The sequence below is a fragment of the Heptranchias perlo genome, chromosome 24, assembly GCF_035084215.1.
Source record: "Heptranchias perlo isolate sHepPer1 chromosome 24, sHepPer1.hap1, whole genome shotgun sequence".
Lineage (NCBI taxonomy): Eukaryota > Metazoa > Chordata > Chondrichthyes > Hexanchiformes > Hexanchidae > Heptranchias > Heptranchias perlo.
Window position 1 is genome coordinate 16,060,208 of NC_090348.1, and position 19,978 is coordinate 16,080,185.

General features: G+C 42.7%; 1 protein-coding gene and 1 long non-coding RNA gene across 4 annotated transcripts in view; one reads left to right on the plus strand and one right to left on the minus strand.

Annotated features, from left to right (window-relative positions):
- Nucleotides 1-11,271, minus strand: part of LOC137341588 (proton myo-inositol cotransporter-like) — a 112,654-nt gene extending 101,383 nt beyond the window's left edge. For all 3 annotated transcript variants that reach the window (XM_068004819.1, XM_068004817.1, XM_068004816.1), the window contains exon 1: nt 10,521-11,271. In XM_068004819.1, the coding sequence (XP_067860920.1) occupies nt 10,521-11,061 (541 nt within the window). In that variant the 5' untranslated portion in view covers nt 11,062-11,271. The remainder of the gene's footprint in view (nt 1-10,520) is intronic.
- On the plus strand, nt 10,323-18,406 carry LOC137341589 (uncharacterized). The gene is made up of 2 exons (XR_010967058.1): nt 10,323-10,445; nt 17,990-18,406. It is a non-coding gene; the product is annotated as an uncharacterized lncRNA (long non-coding RNA).
- Nucleotides 18,407-19,978: the final 1,572 nt, after the last annotated feature.

Here is a 19,978-nt window from a genome sequence, read left to right on the forward strand (position 1 = left end):
ATGAGAGTTGCAGTATAAATGTTAAAAGCGTCATTCGAACAAAAAGCATTTAACATTTACACTTCAATTAGTTTTTTTAATTGTAATCTTGTTCAGATGGATTTTGTTGTAATTTAAGTAAGTCTTAATCAGTGAGACACAACATATTGAAAATGTTCATCCTTTATCCTGAAAATTATTTTAATGAACTGAACTGTTTTGACTCTAGTCATTTCTTAAAAACATTGTGCTTTCATTTACATGCAGTATATCTTGTCATGTAATCTGTGAAACTATAGTTTCACAATATTTCTCTATTCATTGTGAAAAGTTGACCAACCAAATATATTGAAAACTGCCTACAACAAGCACTTTTTTGAGGGGTTGCCTTTAGACACTGTCAGTTTACTAAAGAGGAATATCACTGACCTTAGATTCTGTTAATATCCTCTTAATAATATCCTCTTAATTTCAGAACTGCAACAAGACCAACTTTGCAGTGTTGCTGGAGGTGTAACATTAGCTTCGATCAGTCAGTCATGGTCGATTGATCGATCTATCAATCAATCATAATCGAAGGCCTATGCCTTTTGAAGCTGAAGGTAAACCAGGCTCTGGCAAATTCTGTCCAAGGGTGCTGGTGAAATTGGTTGAGGGGAGTCCCCTCACAGATATCTTTCAAAGCTCACTGGAATTGAGCAACATCTGATTGGAAAGTAATAAATGTGACTCCAACCTTAAGCGGGCGAAGAATTAATTCTCACATTATAGACATTTTGAGTGTTTCCTTGACTGTGGGCTGCGTTATGATAAAATTGTCTACCCGTGGGACTTTATTTTGTGGAGAATAGGAGGATAAAGGGGGCTTGATATTGGGCTTATGATTGTCACAAGACTGGACATGATCTTAGCTTGGAGCCGGGAGCATGACTGCAGATATTCGCATGAGGAACCCGGAAGCCAAATGAGTGCATCGCAATCTGTGATTGCAACTCAATTGAAGGTAAGTATTTGTGCTTCTGGGTTTCCCACATGCCAGGCAGACAGATTGACAGGCTGGCTGCCTGTCGGAAGTGAAAGGAGCTACGAATTGGAGAGGGGGAAGGAGAGAGAGAGAGATTGTAGGCCGTGGAAGAAATCGTTAAATTTGTCTTCATCTGTAAATCTCTCTAGGGATTTGCACCTCTCCATCGCTCCAATCTCCGCCAGCTCTATATCACCTCCTGCATACTACGTTTCTGATTGCATGCACAAAAGGCTGCATTATTCTGCCCCTCCATTCACCCCACCATTGGTAGCAGTGCATTCAGTTGCCTTAATCGTGCTCTTAGGAAGTCCCTCCTGAAACCTCTGTCTGTCTGTCTCTTTCAATCTCTTCAAAACCCATGGGCCAGAAATCGCGCAGAGCGTGGTGGCAATGCTCCTCCTGCAAATTAAATTAACGAAAATACTTACTGTGGGCTTTGTGGCGTTGAGTTGCTTGATATTGAACTTTAAAAAAAATTGTGCGCCTCTAAACAGCATGAGTTGACAAGCATGGAACAGTCCATAAGAATAGAAGACACGCCCACAAAACCTATCAGAAAGAGAATACACGCCCACAGATTCAGGCTGCATTGCTCAAGTCGGCAAGCAGACTTCATTCATTTAAAGTTAGTATTCTGGATGGCATTGTAAATAAAAACTTACATTTTTTTTAAATAAAAAGCCATATTGAATTAAAGAGAAAGAAGGGAACTTTTTTTAAATGACCAAAAACTATTAAAATGAGTAATTTTAAGACTCCACATTTTTAAAATTTAGGTTTTAGTTGTTTGGCTGTCATTAAGACTAACTGCACTTTTAAAACTTAGTTTAGACCTGGTATTTTCAAGTGTACCTGTCTGGGGGCGTAATTAGTTACTTTCCAGCTGGGCAAATGAGCAAGTTTGCGATTTCTCAACGATTTCTCTGATTGCAGACCATTTAATTTGAAGCTGTCAAATCGCCAGCGAACCAACAGGAGCAAGTTAGTGCGCATGTGCAAACGCGGGAACTTGCTCCTTCAATTAGCCATTAAAAACGGAGAGTGTTGTGCTCCTCCATTATTTCGGCAGCAATTTCTGGCCCCATCTCTTGACCTAGTTTTTGGTTGCTCCACCTAATTTCCACTTTCCTGGCTTGGCATCAGTTTTCCTTACGCCTATTTATGAAACACCTGGGACTATGTTTATGTAGGCTCAGTCATCCAACAGTTAAAATGAAACAAGCTGAAATAATGACATTTTCAGCTGGCTAACATAGACATAGTACAGTGCTGTCAAGCCCTCTTGTACTGCAATAGTGAAGGCTGTTGCAGAGGAAACATATAATGCAATTTAAACAATGATTTTTATCTTCTCATTCTAAAAATGTGCTGATGTTTTCTCAGAAGAACACTTAAGTAAAAAAAATACCAAATGCACACTGTGATCAAAACAACAAATAAAATTTCATTCCTGAACAGGGAATGTGCTGGGGGGTGGTAATGCTGATAGCACAGATATTACACAGATATCACAGCTAAGCTAGTCTACCTTTCAAAATAACAGAACAGATGTTGCCAAGCAACAATAAATTAGTCATCTTCACCATTAGTAAGAGCACATTGTTGCATCTGTGCTACAATCGATACCACATTATTGATCTATTCAATTTGATGTTTGCACAACAAATTTTAAGCTTAAACTGTAGTTGGGAGGTTTTGGGTTCAAGCCCCACTCTAGGAACTTGACCAGATAATTTAGGCTGATACTTCAGCACAGTACTGAGGGAATGGTGCATTGTTGAAGCAGTCACCTTTCTGACGAGATGTTAAACTAAGGCCCCATCTGCTGGTTCAGGTGGACATAAAGATCCCATAGTACTATTCAAAGAAGAGTAGGGGAGTTGTTCCGGTGTCCTGGCCAACACTTATCCTGCAATAAACATCTCCAAAAGCAGATTAACTGGTCTAGTGGGACCTTGCTGTGCACAAAATTAGCCTATGAATCATTAAGCTATTTTATTTTGTCACGAGCCTTGCCTCACATGGTGTTAACTCGGTTTGCCATTAGGGAGATTTAAGAAATACACCTGCGAAAGACACAAGTTTACAGTCCAAATCACAAGAGTATGCTGTATTGTTATATCCTCGTGTTATGGCATCATACATGTAAATATAGGGCAGTGAGAATCAGTTCCCATAAAAGAAAGATCCTTAGACCACTTTAGGAAGCAAATGACACCACTGAACTCGAGAAGCTATCTTCCTGAACCCATAAGACCTGGTACAGTGGTGTAGTAATACAGTACGAATTTCACAACAACTGTTTCTGAAAAAAGTCTTTACATTTATACCAACTTTACAGAGTGTATGCAACTTCTTTAATGTTGGATTAGAAAGTCATCTTGCTCAGAATAGCAACAGTAAAAAAATAACAGCTGAGAACACAGGTTTGTACTGATAACCCAATCACAGTTATCCTTGGCAGTGGGCAAGGGCTTCATCTTATCCCCACCATAGCAGATATTCAAATACAGGGATGAGGGTATTAATATGTCATGTCCTGCAGTACTCATTAAAATAGAAGACTCAAAATTTCAAATGGTTTATAAAAATGTGAAAATATAACTGAGCTAACAGCATTTTCTTATGGTCGAGTCGCAGTGCTGTTTTTAAGATGATGCAACATTGTTTGTGTTGTATCAACGCAAATCTGCTGTAACTAGGGATAAATTACCGAATTGATAGCACATTAAATTCTGCAAGTGTTGATGTGTCTTCAGGTGGTCTTTGCATCTGATGCAATATAATTGCAAGCAGTAAAAGCAGACTTGATTCCTTGCCAACATTAATATAACTTATTTATATGCCCAAACCAACGAGTATAATTCATATTAGCTCATCTTCCCCTCCCCTTTCAGCATTCCGAAGAGACCGTTCCTTCCACGACACCCTGGTCCACTATTCCATCACCCCCAACACCCGCTCTATTCCCCACAGCACCTTCAGGAGATGCAACACCTGCCCTTTCAACTCCTCCCTTCCCACCATCCGGGGCCCCAAACACTCCTTCCAGATGAAAAAGTGATTTACTTGTACTTCTTTCAAGTTAGTATACTGTGTCCGCTGCTCACAACGTGGTCTCCTCTACGTTGGGAAGACCAAACACAGATTGGGTGATCATTTTGCTGAACACCTCCGCTCAGTCCACAAGCGTGACCTTGACCTGCCGGTCACTTGCCATTTTAATTCCCTGTCCCACTCTGATCTCTCTGTCCTCGGTCTCTTACACTGTTCCAACGAAGCTCAACGGAAGCTCGAGGAACAGCACCTCATCTTTCGATTAGGCACTTTACAACCTTCCAGGCTCAACACCGATTTCAATAACTTCAGATCATAACCACTGCTCCCATTTTTTCGGACAGCAGGTGCTGGTATTGGTTCTGCTGTTGCCATTTACAGTTCCTCTAGACCCATCTTTTGTTTCCTTATTGTCCTATTACCACTTTTCTTGCCTTACCCTATCATCCCTTTTGTCATTTAATCACTCCTTCCCTCCACCCTATCATAGACCTTCCCTTTTGTTCTTTCCTCCCCTCCTCCTCCTCCCCCCCACACCACCACCCCCACCCCCCCCCCACCCCACCCGCCCCCCCCACACCACCCGCCACCCCCCCACACCACCCGCCACCCCCCCACACCACCCGCCACCCCCCCACACCACCCGCCACCCCCCCACACCACCCGCCACCCCCCCACACCACCCCCCCCCCCACATCACCACCACACCCCCCCCCACACCACCACCCCCCAAGTGAGGCAGCATCTGTGGAGAAAGAAACAGAGTTAATGCTTCAGGTCAAAGACCTTTCGTCAGAACCCTGACGAACCCAGGAGATGTTGCCTCACTTGCTGAGCTTTTCCAGCATTTTCTGTTTTTAAAAACCACACCGGTGCTGTTTATCTACTGCTATACAGACAACAAAAGCAGTTGGGTGGCAGGGAGAGGGAGAGGAAAGAGGAATTCTTCATATTCATTTTCAACAGCAGTTGTCAATTGGTTATATCCAAATCAGAGCAAAGGGAGGCCATTTTGTTCATTTTTTGCTCATACTGCATCTCTGATTGCCAGTGAATCAGGCTGACTGCAGCGAGTGAGATAATTAAATTGGAAAAAAACGTTTTAGTTTATTTCTAATGCTCAAAAGGGGATGGAATTCGCAGCGAGGGTACGCCGCTTGCGGCGGGGACTGATGACGATGGCTTCGGTCTCCCCGATGTTTAATTGGAGGAAATTAAACTCCATCTAGGACTGAACATCAGTCAAGCAATTTGACAACAGAGAGGCGGTGGAGGGGTTGAGAGAGAGGTGGTAGAGAGGTAGAGCTGGGTGTTGGCAGCGTACATTTGGAACCTGACCCCGTGTCTTCGGATAATGTTGCCATGGGGAAACATGTAGCTGAGAAAGAGAATGGGCCAAGGATACATCCATGGAGGACTTCTGAGATAAGTGTGTGGGGTAGGAAGGGAAGCCATTACTGGAGATGCTCTGGATACAGTTTTTTTTTCTTTTTTTTAGTTTGACGCTTTTCCCCCCTTTTTTTCCTTTTCTTTTGTGTGTTTTAGGCCCCCCTTTTATAAGGGGGGGGGGGGGGGTTAGGATGTGTTCATGTGCAGAAAACCAATAAATCCAAAATAAGTGTCAAATTAAAATTTTATTATATCGGTCCAGGATGCACTCCGGTCCCTGCGGTGCCCACCGATCGCGGAAAGCCTCAAGCGTACCGGCAGACACCACGTGCTCCCTCTCCAGGGCCACCCGGGTGCGGAAAATTCTGCGGAAGAGAGGCAGACAGTCGGAGCGACCGCCCCCACGGGCCACGTCTAACCTGGACCTGTGGATAGCCATCTTGGACAGGCCCACAAGGATGTCCACCGACCTGCCCGCAACCCCCCCCCTCACCGGGTGGCCAAAGATCAGGAGCGTGGGACTGAAGTGCAGCCAGAACTTGAGGAGCAGCCCCCTTGAATAGTCAAACAGGGGCTGCAGCCTCCCACACCCTGTGAATAAATGAAACACGGACTTCTGGATACAGTTGAATCGAGAAAAGTGGAACCAAGCGAGAGCAGTCCCAGTACACAACGGGGAAGAGGTGTTGGAGGAGGATAGTATAGTCAACAGTGTCAAAGGCTGCAGAGAGATAGAGAAGGATGAGGAAGGATAGTGTACCATGTTCACAGTCATAGGGGATGTCATTTACGACGTTGGTTAGGGCCATTTCAGTATTGTAGTAGAGGCAGAAACCGGATTGGAGAGATTCAAACATGCATTTATCATTCCCACAAACTGTTTTGGAATTCAGTCATTAAATGCAAATGGTTAATTGCATAATATGGGTAAGTTTTAAACTACTTTTCAATTCCTTATGCTATCCTCATGATTAATTTGAGACATGACAGATGGCAAGTGTAGCATGCACGGGAGGAACATGTGACTTTGGATCTATGGTTCCCAAAGCTTTCTACCACTGGAGATTTTCCCTCACCTCATGTCTGGGTCTGTTTTAGATTAATTGGTCAAGATTGATTGTCCTGATTAGTCAACAACTTCTTTATTGTATCGTGCGATGACCAGGACGATAGAAGGCGAACTAGATGGACCTTGGCCTTTAATCATCTAGCAATTCCTATATTGAACTGAGCACTGCCTACGTTCAAAATAATCCAGTCAAACAGGTTTTGAATCTTTTTGATGCGGTCGCAATTATTTTCAGTCACACTGCTGTTCTTAGTGTCCTGTTAAAAAGCACATACTGCAAGACTCAGCCAGTTTCTGCCAGGTTTACTGTAATCAGCACACCTGTCTGGTACTGTTTCCAGTTTATACAATCAATATTTAGAATGACTACAATGAGCGTACAGAAATGCAGTGTTTAACAGCATGCATTAGTCTTAGTTTATCAGTATGTACAACAAACCGTGCTTAAACTGAGTTATTGCACATAACATCCACATAAGGAAGTTAATTAATCTTTAGTCAGAATTAGAAAGATTTTTATGGCACCTCATCACATCAGAGAATGGTTACAGCACAGAAGGAGGCCATCTGGCCCATCGAGCCCATGCCAGCTCTTTAAAAGAGCAATCTGGTTAGTCCCATTCCTCCACTCTTTCCAAGTAGCCCTGCAAATTTTTTCCCTTCAAATATTTATTCAATTCCTTTTTGAAAGCAATTGAATCTGGTTCCACCACCCTTTCAGGCAGCGCATTCCAGATCATAACCACTCGCCGTGTAAAAAAGTTTTCCCTCATGTCGCCTTTGGTTCTTTTGCCAATCACCTTAAATCTGTGTCCTCTGGTTCTCGACCCTTCTGCCAATGGGAACGGTTCCTCTTTATTTACTTTATCTAAACATGTCATGATTTTGAACACTTCTACCAAATCTCCTCTCAACCTTCTCTGTTCTAAGGAGAACAACCCCAGCTCTCCAATCTATCCACATAGCTGAAGTCCCTCATCCCTGGAACCATTCGAGTAAATCTGCACCCTCTCTAATCCCTTCACAGCCTTCCTAAAATGCGATGCCCAGAACTAGACACAATTCTCCAGCTGTGGTCGAACCAGTATTTTATAAAGGCTCAACATAACTTCCTCAAAATCTTCCAAGCACTTTAAATCCAATGGATTACTTTTGAAGAGCAGCCAATTTGTGCACAGCACAGGTAGTAATGAATGAATGATCATATAATTGATTGTTTATTCCCACAATACTGCACTGAAGTAGATTGTGTGCTGAATTGCATAATGAATTTGAACTCAGCCTTCTGACTCAGAGGTCGGAATGCTACCAACTGAGCCAAGTTGGCAATGCTTAATAAATATAGTTACAATTACTTTCAGTAAATTAAACTTAAAAACAGGGAACCATTAATTAGTATTGTCAAATTTACAAATGAACCTGTAATTCACAACACAAAGAATGTTGCAATAAGCCATCATTGCAGTCACTTCCTGCTAATTGAAATCATGTATAACATCAAAATACAAAACTTTGACTGTTTAAAGCAGTAAATAAAAATCCTGTTATTCACAATAATGAGAAAATCTCAAGAAATTGCCAACACAAACCAGTAGGAACTGGTGGGATGCAGGTTTTATTTCCTCAATACACTGAGTTCCTGGTTTCAGCTGCTTAAACAGAATTTTTTCACATAACATCCACATAAGAAAGCTCATCACATCCTCAAAATCTCCCTAGCAAAAGTAATCCATCAGATATAAAGTGAAGTGCAGCCAATTGTGCACAACAGACAAAATGCCTCCACACAGGGGGAAAAGTCAGAGGGGGAAGTCACTGCCAAAATACTCTTTCATCATCTCGGTTAACTTTCAGGAGCAGGTTACTGACCTGGTGCCTCGCCTGCAAGACATATGGCCTGGTGATATTGGCACGGTGGAGTAGAAATTAAAAAGAAACACAGTTTTTGAAATACTTGACAAAAACCTATGCAACCACTACTACTCCTTTCTATGAGTTTGACTGCTTGTTAAGGGGGATATCTTGAAAAAGCATTTGGAAAATCCCTTCGTAGTTTAAAGCTACACAAGTTATGTATCAGTTTAAATACTATGTTACATGCATGTTACACAATGTTGCAGCAGTGTAATGTCACTGCCACGTCCGATCACAGTTGCCAAAATTGGGTAAATATTGATTGTGGCTTTTTAAAAAATTCATTGTCAGGATATGGGCATCACTAGCAAGGCCAGCATTTATTGCCCATCTCTGGTTGCCCTTGAGAAGGTGGTGGTGAGCCGCCTCCTTGAACCGCTGTAGTCCATGTCATGAAGGTGCTTCCACAGTACTGTTAGGTAGGGAGTTTCAGGATTTTGACCCAGCAACAATGAAGGAGCAGCAACTTATGTCCAAGTCAGGACAACGTGACTTGGAGGGGAACCTAGAGGTGGTGGTGTTCCCATGAACCTGCTGCCATTGTCCTTCTAGGTGGGGGAGGTCGCGGGTTTGGGACATGCTGTCGAAGAAGCCATGGCAAGTTGCTACAGTGCATCCTGTGGATAGTACACACTGCAGCCATGGTACTCCGGTGGTGGAGGGAGTGGATGTTTGAGGCGGTGGTTGGGCTGCTGATCAAGTGGACTGCTTTGTCCTGGATGGTGTTGAGCTTCTTGAGTGTTATTGCATCTGCACCCATCCAGGCAAATGAAGAGTATTCCATCACTTGTGGCTTGTAGGTGGTGGAAGGGCTTTGGGACATTAGGTGAGTTACTTGCTATAGAATACCCAGCCTATGATCAGCAAGAACATAGGAACAGGCCATTCAGCCCCTCTAGCCTGTTCCATCATTCAATTAGATCATGGCTGATCTGTATCTTAACTCCATCTACCTGCCTTGGTTCCATAACACTTAATAGCTTTGGCTAACAAAAATCTATTGATCTTAGTTTTGAAATTTTGAATTGACCCAGCCTCAACAGCTTTTTGGGGAGAGTGTTCCAGATTTCCACTACGCTTTGTGTGAAGAATTATTTCCTGACAACCTCTGAACAGATTAGCTCTAATTTTAATGTTATGTCCCCTTGTTCAGGAATTCCCCTACCAAAAGAAATAGTTTATTTCTATCTACCCGATCAATGCCTTTAATCATCTTAAACACCTCAATTAGATCATACCCTAATCTTCTATACTCAAGGAAATGCAAGCCTAGTCTGTGCAACCCGCCCTCATAATTTTAACCCTTTTAGCCCAAGTATCATTCCGGTAAACCTGTGCTGCACCCTCCCCCTCCAAGGCCAATATATCCTTCCTGAGGTGCAGTGCCCAGAACTGAACGCAGTACTCTAAATGGGATCTATCCAGAGCTCTGTACAGCTGTAACACAACTTCCACCCTTTTGTATTCCAGCCCTCGAGATAAAGGCCAACATTAGCCTTTTAATTTTTTTTAACCTATCCACTAGCTTTTAGTGATTTCTGTATTTGGACCCCTAAATCTCTCTGCTCCTCCAGTGCCTTATTCCTCATCATTTAGAAAATACTCAGATCTAAGTGGAAGAGAGAGATTTCTAACTCATCCAAATATACCCAGCTACCTTAGTTTTTTTTTTAAAAAATACGGACATATCAAAACTCTTCCATCAAAAAGCAATAACTGACACCTACATGGCGTTTGTAAACAAGAGTGGGGAGGGAAAGTTGGAAAAAGTTCTCCAGACCACTGACAAGTTCACAGTGATGGCTTTTTAAAAGGAGGGCTGCGACGCGATGACATCACGCGACACAAGCCTCACCGCGCCCCCTCCCCCCACTTTTTTTTAAACGGGCCCTGGCCCCGCCCACCAGGTCGGTCCGTGGAGTAAACGAACGGGGCCCCGGGGGGAGAGAGACACCGACAGACATTTTAATCGGATAAGGGGAGGCGGCCTATCTCCGCCGCTCCTCACCGGTAAGTTTCCTCCCTTCCCTACTCCCGTGTTCAAACTGTCACACTTTCGGCAACGGGCTGCGCTCCGGGACTTACCGATACCGAATCCCACCACGACGCGTCCGGCCAGCAAGGCGTTGCGGTCGTTGGCGGCCGTCATCACCACCGCCCCCACCATGAAGAGCAAGCTGGCCAGGAGGATGCAGGGTCTCCGGCCCCACTGGCCGTTGAGGAGGCCGCCGGCCAGCGCCGAAATGGCCGCCGCCCCCACCGTGCCCGACACCACCAGCTCCTGCCACAGCTCGTTGAGAGCGAACTCTTTCTTGAGCAGCAGCAGGGCCCCGGACACGACGCCGGTGTCGTAGCCGAAGAGGAAGCCCCCCAAGGCCGCGAAGGCGGAGAGGACGTAGACGAACTTGGGGGTGTCGCTGCCTTGGAACTGCCTCCGGGCGGCCCGCTCCAACGCTCCCCCGGCCCCGGTTGCCATGGCCGCGAACTGTCTGTTATCGCCGCTGCCGCTGCCCGGTTTGATGAGACTCCGCTCGCCGACCACCTCCTGTTGCTGCTCCTCCATCCTCCTCCTCTCCCCCCTCAGATCGCTCAGGCTGTATTCATTGTCGCTGGCTTTACGGGACATAAGGAGCCGGGAGTTCCCTCCGACTCCTGAAACGGGCGCTGGAAGGTTCCTGGCTGCTTGTGTGTGGATAAAGGCGCGCAGCTCGGACCGTGCACCAAAGCCTCTCCGCTCCTCCGCTGCTCAACTCGTTATCGAAGACCCGGGCAGTGAACGAGACGCGCCTCCGTCACGTGCAGCTCAGTATGCAGCCGTGAGAGGACCGTGGTACAAATTACTGTTGTGATTTTTTTAAAAAAAAATCATTTCCTTCACCTCCCCTTTTTTTTTAATAGCCACGTGTTTCTCCGACATGTCAGGTGGAAAACTACTAGATAAAGCCGTCAGGATTTTTTTTTGATGAGTGGAAGGTTGCAAATGTATGATTGTTAACGGTGAGGGAAATGCAGACATTGCACTCTGGAAAATCATTCACATATGTTGGCTGTAACCATTTGTCCATCTCGGAATCGGTTATTATCTTAAATCATTTTTTTAACTTCCAAGTTTCGGCATTAATGATCCGTGTTTGCACTTCAATAAAATGTTGGGTGGTTTTATATTTTTTATATGGACTGGTTAAATCTTGTGACGTGTCAGTTTACGCCAGTTGCATTCCAAAAAGTTGTGCAACAGGCAAAAAAGTCTATTATTCAAATATGTAGCGACACGGTATTATAAACCATTGTAAAGTATCATCGTTTAGACCAGAAAAAAAATCTGTAAGCTGTTAGAGAAAACAAGCATCGAAAAATTCATCTGAAAAAGTACAGCCCCATCCAGAGGCACATCGTCCAATCAGTTACAAACATCTTTCTGTTTACACCCTTTTTGCCCAGTGCTTCGGGTTCTGGATAGAAAACAAAATATTTCTCCCTGCTTTCCAGGTTCCCTCAAAATCTCAACACAATCAAATAAATTGAAACAGACTATTGTAATTGTAGTGCTGTGTGGTTTAAATAAAATATGGGCTGTTAATTGTTTCACATTACAAAATGTCACATTAAACAATAATTATTAAACTTGGATATTCGGATTTTCAGTGCCTACAATCAGGTGCTGCATAGTGGACTCGTAACAAAGGTCAGTGCGGGTGGAGTCAGGGAATAAGTAGCAGAATGAATAGTCAACTGGCTACAAAACAGAAAAGACAGTAGGGGTTAAGGGTAGTCACTCAAACTGGCAAAAGGTGGGAAGTGGTGTTCCACAGAGATTTGTGCTGGGACCACTGGTGATCACAATTTGGTGATCAACAATTTGGACTCTGGAACCGGAAATACAATTTCAAAATTTGCGGACAACACCAAATTGGGGGGTATAATTAATACAAAGGAAGAATGTGACAAAATGCAGGAAGACATTAACAAACTTGCAGAATGGGCATGTAATTGGCAAATGAATTTCAATATAGGCAAGTGTGAGGTGTACATTTTGGTTGGAAGAATAAGGAGGCCACATACTCCTTGGAAAATAAGAGTCTAAATGGGGTAGAGGAGCAGAGGGACCAGGGGGTACAGATACACATCACTAAAAGCAGCAACGTGGGTTAATAAGGCCATTTTAAAAATAAAACAAAGCATAGGTTCATTTCTAGAGGGATAGAATTGAAAAGCAGAGAAGCTATGTTAAACTTGTATAGAACCTTGGCTAGACCACACTGGGAGTACTGTGAACAGTTCTGGTCTCCATATAAAAAGGACATAGAGGCACTGGAGAAGGTGCAAAAATGATTTGCTCGGACGATACTAGGTATAACCTCTCAATTCTATCAGGAAAGATTGAACAGGCTGGAGAACTTTTCTCTAGAAAAAAAGATAGAGGGGTGACCTGGTAGAGGTCTTTAAGATTGTGACAGGGTTTGATAGGGTTGACGTACAGATGATGTTTCCACTTGTGGGGGAGACCAGAACTAGGGGCCAAAAATATAAGAGTCACTAATAAATCCAATAGGGAATTCAGGAGAAACTTCTTTACCCAAAGAGTGGTTAGAATGTGAAACTTGCTACTATAAAGAATAGTTGAAGTGAATAGTATTGATGCATTTAAGGGGAAGCTAGCTAAACATGAGGGAGAAAGGATAGAAGGATATGTTGATGGGGTTAGATGAAGAAGGGTGGGAGGTGGCTCATGTGGAGCATAAACACCGGCACTGTTGGACCGAAAGGCTTGTTTATGTGCTGTATGTTCTATGTAATTCTACGTAAACTTCATTCCAAAGAAGTAATAAAATTGTTTAAACCAGAAAAAAAGGATTAATATCTGTAAGCCACTACAGAAATGAAACATTTAAAAATTCATCTGATAAAGTACAGCTCCACCCAGAAGCACATCTTCCAACCAATTGCAAACATTCTTCTGTTTATATCCTTTTTGTCCAGAGCTCCAGGTTTTTAATTGAAAAGAAAATGATCCTCTCTGCTTTCCAGGTACACTATTTTCAAAAGCTCAGCAGAGTCAAATAAATTGAAAGGGTCTACTGTAATTGTAGTGTTGTGTGGCTTATATAAAACATGTGCTGTTAATAGTTTCACAATTATTCAATTAAATTACACTACAAAATATCACATTAAACATGAAGATTGCAGTTTTTTTTGTACAGACTGGGTAACTACCTTGACCCCTAACCTTTGTGATCTCAGCCAGAGCAGCAACATAGGTATCCCTGATCTAGGGTACCAAAAAATATTAGCTATGCTTCTCGCTATTGATAACTATCAACATCCACGGTCTCAATCAACAACAAGGCCATCTCTCACCACTTCCTTATATTTCTTGTCACCCGCATCACTTCCTTCTGTATTTGCCCCAAGAAAAAAGCTCCCCCAATTCACTTGCAACTACTATTTGCCATGATACTTCTGCAGCTGTTTAATTGCTCAACCACTCTATCGCCTCCACTTTGGTGCCCTTGTCCCCAGCAAAACCTTTACTCTTTCCCATCCTGGTTATTAGCTGTTGTATGGCTTCCATCTTTGCTCCTTCATGTCCGACTGGTACAGACTGGAGTATCTGGCACACTAGTTTAGCCATCTTCATATCTGGCTAGACCACATGACATTATCCTAGGCCAAAATTGCCCTGTACTCTACAATCATCCTGGAGAGCAAAAATAACCCCCGTCTTCTCCACTATCAACTGTCTTCTTAAAGCCCTCCCCACTACCCCCTCCATCCTTACCTTCTTTTCCTCACTTACATGTTGCCCCTTGGTGACATCATCCACAGACTTATGTCAGGTTCCACATATGCGCTGATAACACCCAGCTCTACCTCTCCACCACCTCTCTCAAAACCTCTGCTGTCTTTTGTCAGACAGCTTGTCCACCAGTCTTGGACGAGCCAAACTTTCCTCGAGCTAAACAGTGGGAAGACCGACGCCATTGTTTTCCATCTGCTGCCACAAATTCCACGCTTGCTGCTGATTCCATCCCCCTTCTTAGCTGCTGTTTCTGGCTGAAACAGACTGTTTACAACTTCAGCCCTGAGTTGACCTCAAGCTGAGCTTCCTATCCCATATCCTCTCCATCACAAATACCATCTATTTGCGTCTCCTTTAACAACAGTGCCTCTGTCCCTACAGCACTGTTGGAGGTGCTGTCTTTCAGATGAGGTATTAAACAGGTTCCATCTACCTTCTCAGGTGGATGTAAATGATCCCATAGCACTGTTTGAAGTAGAGGGAGTTCTCCTGGTGTCCGGGCCAACATTTATCCCTCAACCAACCAACACCATGAAAATAGTTTAACTGGTCATTTATATCTATGCTGTTTGTGGACCTTGCTGTTGGAACATAAGTTTTAGCTATTCAATTCTTTTGAGTCTAACCCTTCTAAGTTCCCCCTAAACCTATTTCTTTACAGATGTAAGCCTGGTAGCTGTAGGGTGTTACAGTTGGCCTCACCACCCTGGGCAAGGGAGGGGAAAAATCAGCCACATTTCCTGTTCCTTTTCACTATCAGGTGACTGCTGTTGGAAATTATGGGCCTCAATTAAGAACACACCTGTGGTTAGTACCCCACAATTAAATAGTAAGAGAACTTGCATTTATATAGTGTCTTTCATAAACTCAATATGTTCCCAAAGTGCTTCATATCTAACAAAGTACTTTCAAAGTGTAATTACTGTTGTAAGGTAGGGAAATAAAGCAAGGTCCCACAAACTGCAGGGAGATAAATCACACAACACTTAAAACATCAAATTATTAATTATCTGATAACTTAAGGGCTAATATGTGTGGATTAAGATCTTATTCAGAGAATGGTCTTTCTTTAAAATTCCAGCCTGCCACTGAGTTAAAGCTAAAACATGTTCCTTTGGAGCCCATACCTTACTCCACATTACTTCTGGATATTTGAGCTGCTAGCTGAAAGATAGGAAACAAGTACTTGGTTGGGGGGGGGGTGTATATTGAGTGGGTACAGTGCTGGGGCCACCTGCTTTTAATTTACACAAATGACCTGGATTCAAAAATTTCATACAAAATGGTCAAATTTACAACTGATAACCAAACTAGGAGGACCAGTGGTGTTTAAAAACTGGATAGCCAAGTGATGAAGGATAGAATCCAAGCACCTACGCTTCAGTTGTTTCAAGCCTTTACTTAGAGATCCACATTACCACCTCACCCCAGATCAGCGCTCATAAATGGATACAAGAGCTTGTCCAATTGATATGCAGCACCTGAATACAATTAACACTAATTGATATAAATCAATTAACAAGTGGAACCAGAAGAGACAGCTCAGAACTTACAGGATGAGTTGGACAAGATATGTAAATAGATAGATGATACAAAGTCTGTGAATGGTGTTGAACTAGTTAAGAATGAAGCAGAAAGAGACTTAGAAGACTTGATACTAATCATATCCAGCCAACAAAGCCAAAAAGATGTTGCACTATATGGCTAAAAAGTAGAAGGTAAGTCAGAGGAGGTAGTTATCAAACCCATAGTGTTCTGGTCAGACTGCACCCTAAATACTGCATCCAATTTTGGTTACCAAAAAACAAGAGATATATTCAAGTGCTGAGGTAGTTTAGAGAAGAACCAAGTGACTAATCCCCAGTATCACGGGTCTCAGTTATTAAAAAATTGTTTCACTTCCTCCAAAATTGAGGTCCAACATAGAAAGGTGGAGTTTCTTCTGCTCATGCAGTGGCTATTTCTTGAGCTAATATATGCAGGGTGCCTATAAATGCCATCTGCAAGACATGGACTTGAAGCAGAATTAATATTTCTACTAAGCATTATTCTCTTGACATGAAAGCTCAGAACAAGTGTTTTGTCCATATGATTCTCCAAGCAGGCTTGAAGGTAGGTCTTCAGATGCCCACTGCCAATGGCTTGTACCAGTTTGGTGCATTTCTGTTTCTTTGTGCAAGTTGAATGGATGAGGAAAAATGTTATACTAGGAACTAGCTAATACAATCTGGATGTCCACCAGACCTTAGCTTTGCTACTAGGAGGGCTCCAGTCAAAGTTGCCAACATTAAAGGCCAGTCATAGATTAAGATGTCATTTCATGCATGGAGGTTGCACCTAGCCTATTCCAAATAGTAAAAGAAAAAGGGCCTCTGGGTGGGTGGTGAATTCCTGAGGAGCCAAGAGCAAGGAACAGCCTTCAGGTTTAATGCTCGAGCACATTAACACTAGGTCACCCAAAACCAGGAGTGATGTCATGAAGATCAATAGAATACATGTGTCCCCCAATCACTGCTCCTGGTAGCCCTTTCCATGCTGGTACTGCACAGGTCCCTAGTTGAGGGATTTGAAAAGCCAGGTGACAAAGTTTGTTTTTTGCCTACCTGGGCTTTTGAGCAGTTAGTTTCCAACAGAGAAGCAACCCCAAGCTCCAGAATAAAGCAACTTGGGTTGACTTCCAGTGTAGTGCAGATTGAACAGATAAGGCATATACGATTGATCAGTAGACTAGTGCTTGAGGATTTGTGTTTGTGATTGTGTATGTCCGAGGCACATAGTTTGAATAAATAAATTGGGTGTTTCTGCCATTTTCACCTTTGCCTATTTTTTGTACTACACTTTAGCCACTGCCCATCTCCAACAACCTGTAGGCACCTCTGGCACACATCCACCCTCAATAGGTCCCTGAAATATAATTTCTAGGGCTTCTGCTATTTCATCCTCCATTTCCCATCAGGTCCTGCCATTTTGTATTCCTTTGGCTGAACCAACTTCTCTAATTCTTTCTTTCCTTTTTATTCATTATAATAGCTCTTATCTTTTAACCAATTCAGGATTTACCTCCTCCACAATATCCTCTTTTGTAAACACCGAAGTGAAGTACTTGTTAAGTATTCCTGCCAATTTCTGTTTATACACTACTAACTCACTGATCTGATCCCATGAGCTTTTCGTCAGGTGAGTTAGGTTAAAATGGAACCATAAGGTACCATAAAACTGATTCCTTGCTCAGTCTTGAAGCTGGGAAATGACACATTTATTTAGAGGTTGGTCAAGTAATCCTCAGAGGTGGTTCATTAATACAAGAAAGCCAGTTTATGGCTTTAATCTGTTGTGGATGTTAAGGAACGTAAACATGCCAAGCTGTTATGAATTCATCAGGACATGCAAAATCTTGACCATCCATAATTTGATAAATACCCATCAAATTTGAATGGGCCCATTGGAAGGGACTCCCTTGGCCTAGTTAATCCTTCATAAATGCATATTAAGGTTTGAACCAGGAAAACAGAGGGGTTGTCAGTGAAATTTAAGGTATCAAGTAGGCCATTTCTTTGTCATCAGGAGTTGCAGTCAACCAAAGGCAGCAGCCAGTTGTCCTCACAGCAGGCTGGTCTGTTAAACAAAGAATTAAGCCAGAACAAGCTCAAACCACCCAAGTTCAGGTGGGCAAAGTAATTCAAATCAGACCTCCAAGCATGGTGTGAGGCTTAGACTGGAGCACAGCAGTATTGAGAATGTTTTTGCCACCTAGAGCCGGGACAAGAAAACAACAAAGGCATAAGATGGCGACACAATGATGACTCACCACAGGTGTTCCTGCTGGGATGCAGATCATCTAGAAGAAAGCTGAACAGCTAGGACCACAACATCTATGTGCTGAAGGACCAAATAATAAACCAAGCTAGATAGCTGCCTCAGACTGAACCATTCTCAGCTATGGTTGAAGCACAGTGAGATTTTCAAGTCTATTGGTGATAAGTATTAAATATTCCTGTCGGTTTTATAACCTCGACTTAAATTCTTAATATCTCTAACTGTTGTAAAATAAATGTGTAACATAATGTTGACTGTAATGGAAGATCTAATTGAATGCTGTTGTAAGATCGATACTTTTTTGTGAGAATATTAGTGTTAATATAAATGTGTATTAAATTTAGTAAAGCTACAATTTGTGTCTGGCTCTATCTTTGATATCTCTGGTAAGAGGGAATTAACTCACTTCTCTTAGATTGTACTGTAGTGCTATGTTAATTGGCTTAGTCCGTAAGTATTAAAGCTTGGCTTAGTCCGTAAGTATTAAAGCACACTGGATTTGTATGTAAGGTGGTTCAGAGTGAACTGAGTGCTTGATCAGAAACATTAGACATATATAGCAAAAATGCAATCTAATTTGTGTATTTGTGGGAGGAAGAGAGAATTTGGTCTGATACCACTGACTTATTCAAACCAAATATCAGAAATTCTAAGACTGTTTCTCAACTATGACTCACCCTGTGCCTCCATTCCCAATACTAAGGCTTTATCCTTACACCCTTTTGTTCAAAAAAGGGTGTAAGGATAAACCCAGCAACTACAGGCCAGTCAGTTTAACCTCGGGGGGGCAGGGGGGGAGAAACAATAATCTGAGACAGAATTAGCAGTCACTTGGACAAGTGTGGATTGATTAGGTAAAGCCAACATGGATTTGTTAAAGACAAATCGTATTTAACTAACTTGATAGAGTTTTTTGATGAGATAACAGTATGGGTCGATGAGGGCAATGCAATTGATGTGGTGTATATGGACTTTCAAAAGGTGTTTGATAAAGTGCTGCATAATGGGTTTGTTATCAAGATTGAAGCCCATGGAATTAAAGGAGTAGTAGTAGCATGGATACAGAATTGGCTAAGTAACAGGAAACAGAGAGTAGCAGTGAACTGGAGGGGTGTACAATGGTGTTCCCCAGGGGTCGGTACTAGGACCACTGCTTTTCTTGATATATGTTAATGACTTGGACTTGGGTGTACTGGGCACAATTTCCAAATTTGCAGATAACACAAAACATGGAAGTGTAGTGAACAGTGAGGAGGATAGTGATAGACTTCAAGATAATATAGACAGGCTGGTGGAATGGGTGGACACGTGGCAGATGAAATTTAACGCAGAAAAATGTGAAGTGATACACTTCGGTAGGAAGAATGAGGAGAGGCAATATAAACTAAAGGGCACAACTATAAAAGGTACAGGAACACAGAGATCTGGGGGCATAGGTTGAAGGTGACAGGGTAGGTTGAGAAAGCGGTTAAAAAAGCATACGAGATCCTGGGCTTTATAAATAGAGGCATAGAGTACAAAAGAAAGGAGGTTATGATGAACCTTTATAAAACACTGGGTTGGCCACAACTGGAGTATGGTGTCCAGTTCTGGACACGCACTTTAGGAAGGATGTGAAGGTCTTAGAGAGGCTGCAGAAAAGATTTAATAGAATGATTCCAGGGATGAGGTTACATGGTTAGACTGGATAAGCTAGGGTTGTTTTCCTTGGAACAGAGAAGATTGATAGGAGATTTGATAGAGGTATTCAAAATCATGAAGGGGTCTCAATATAGTAGGTGGAGAGAAACTGTTCCCATTGGTGGAAGGGTCATGAACCAAAGGACATAGATTTGAGGTGATTGGCAAAAGAACCAAGAGTGACATGAGAAAAAACTTTTTCACAGAGCTAGCGGTTAGGATCTGGAATGCACTGCCAGGGTGGGTG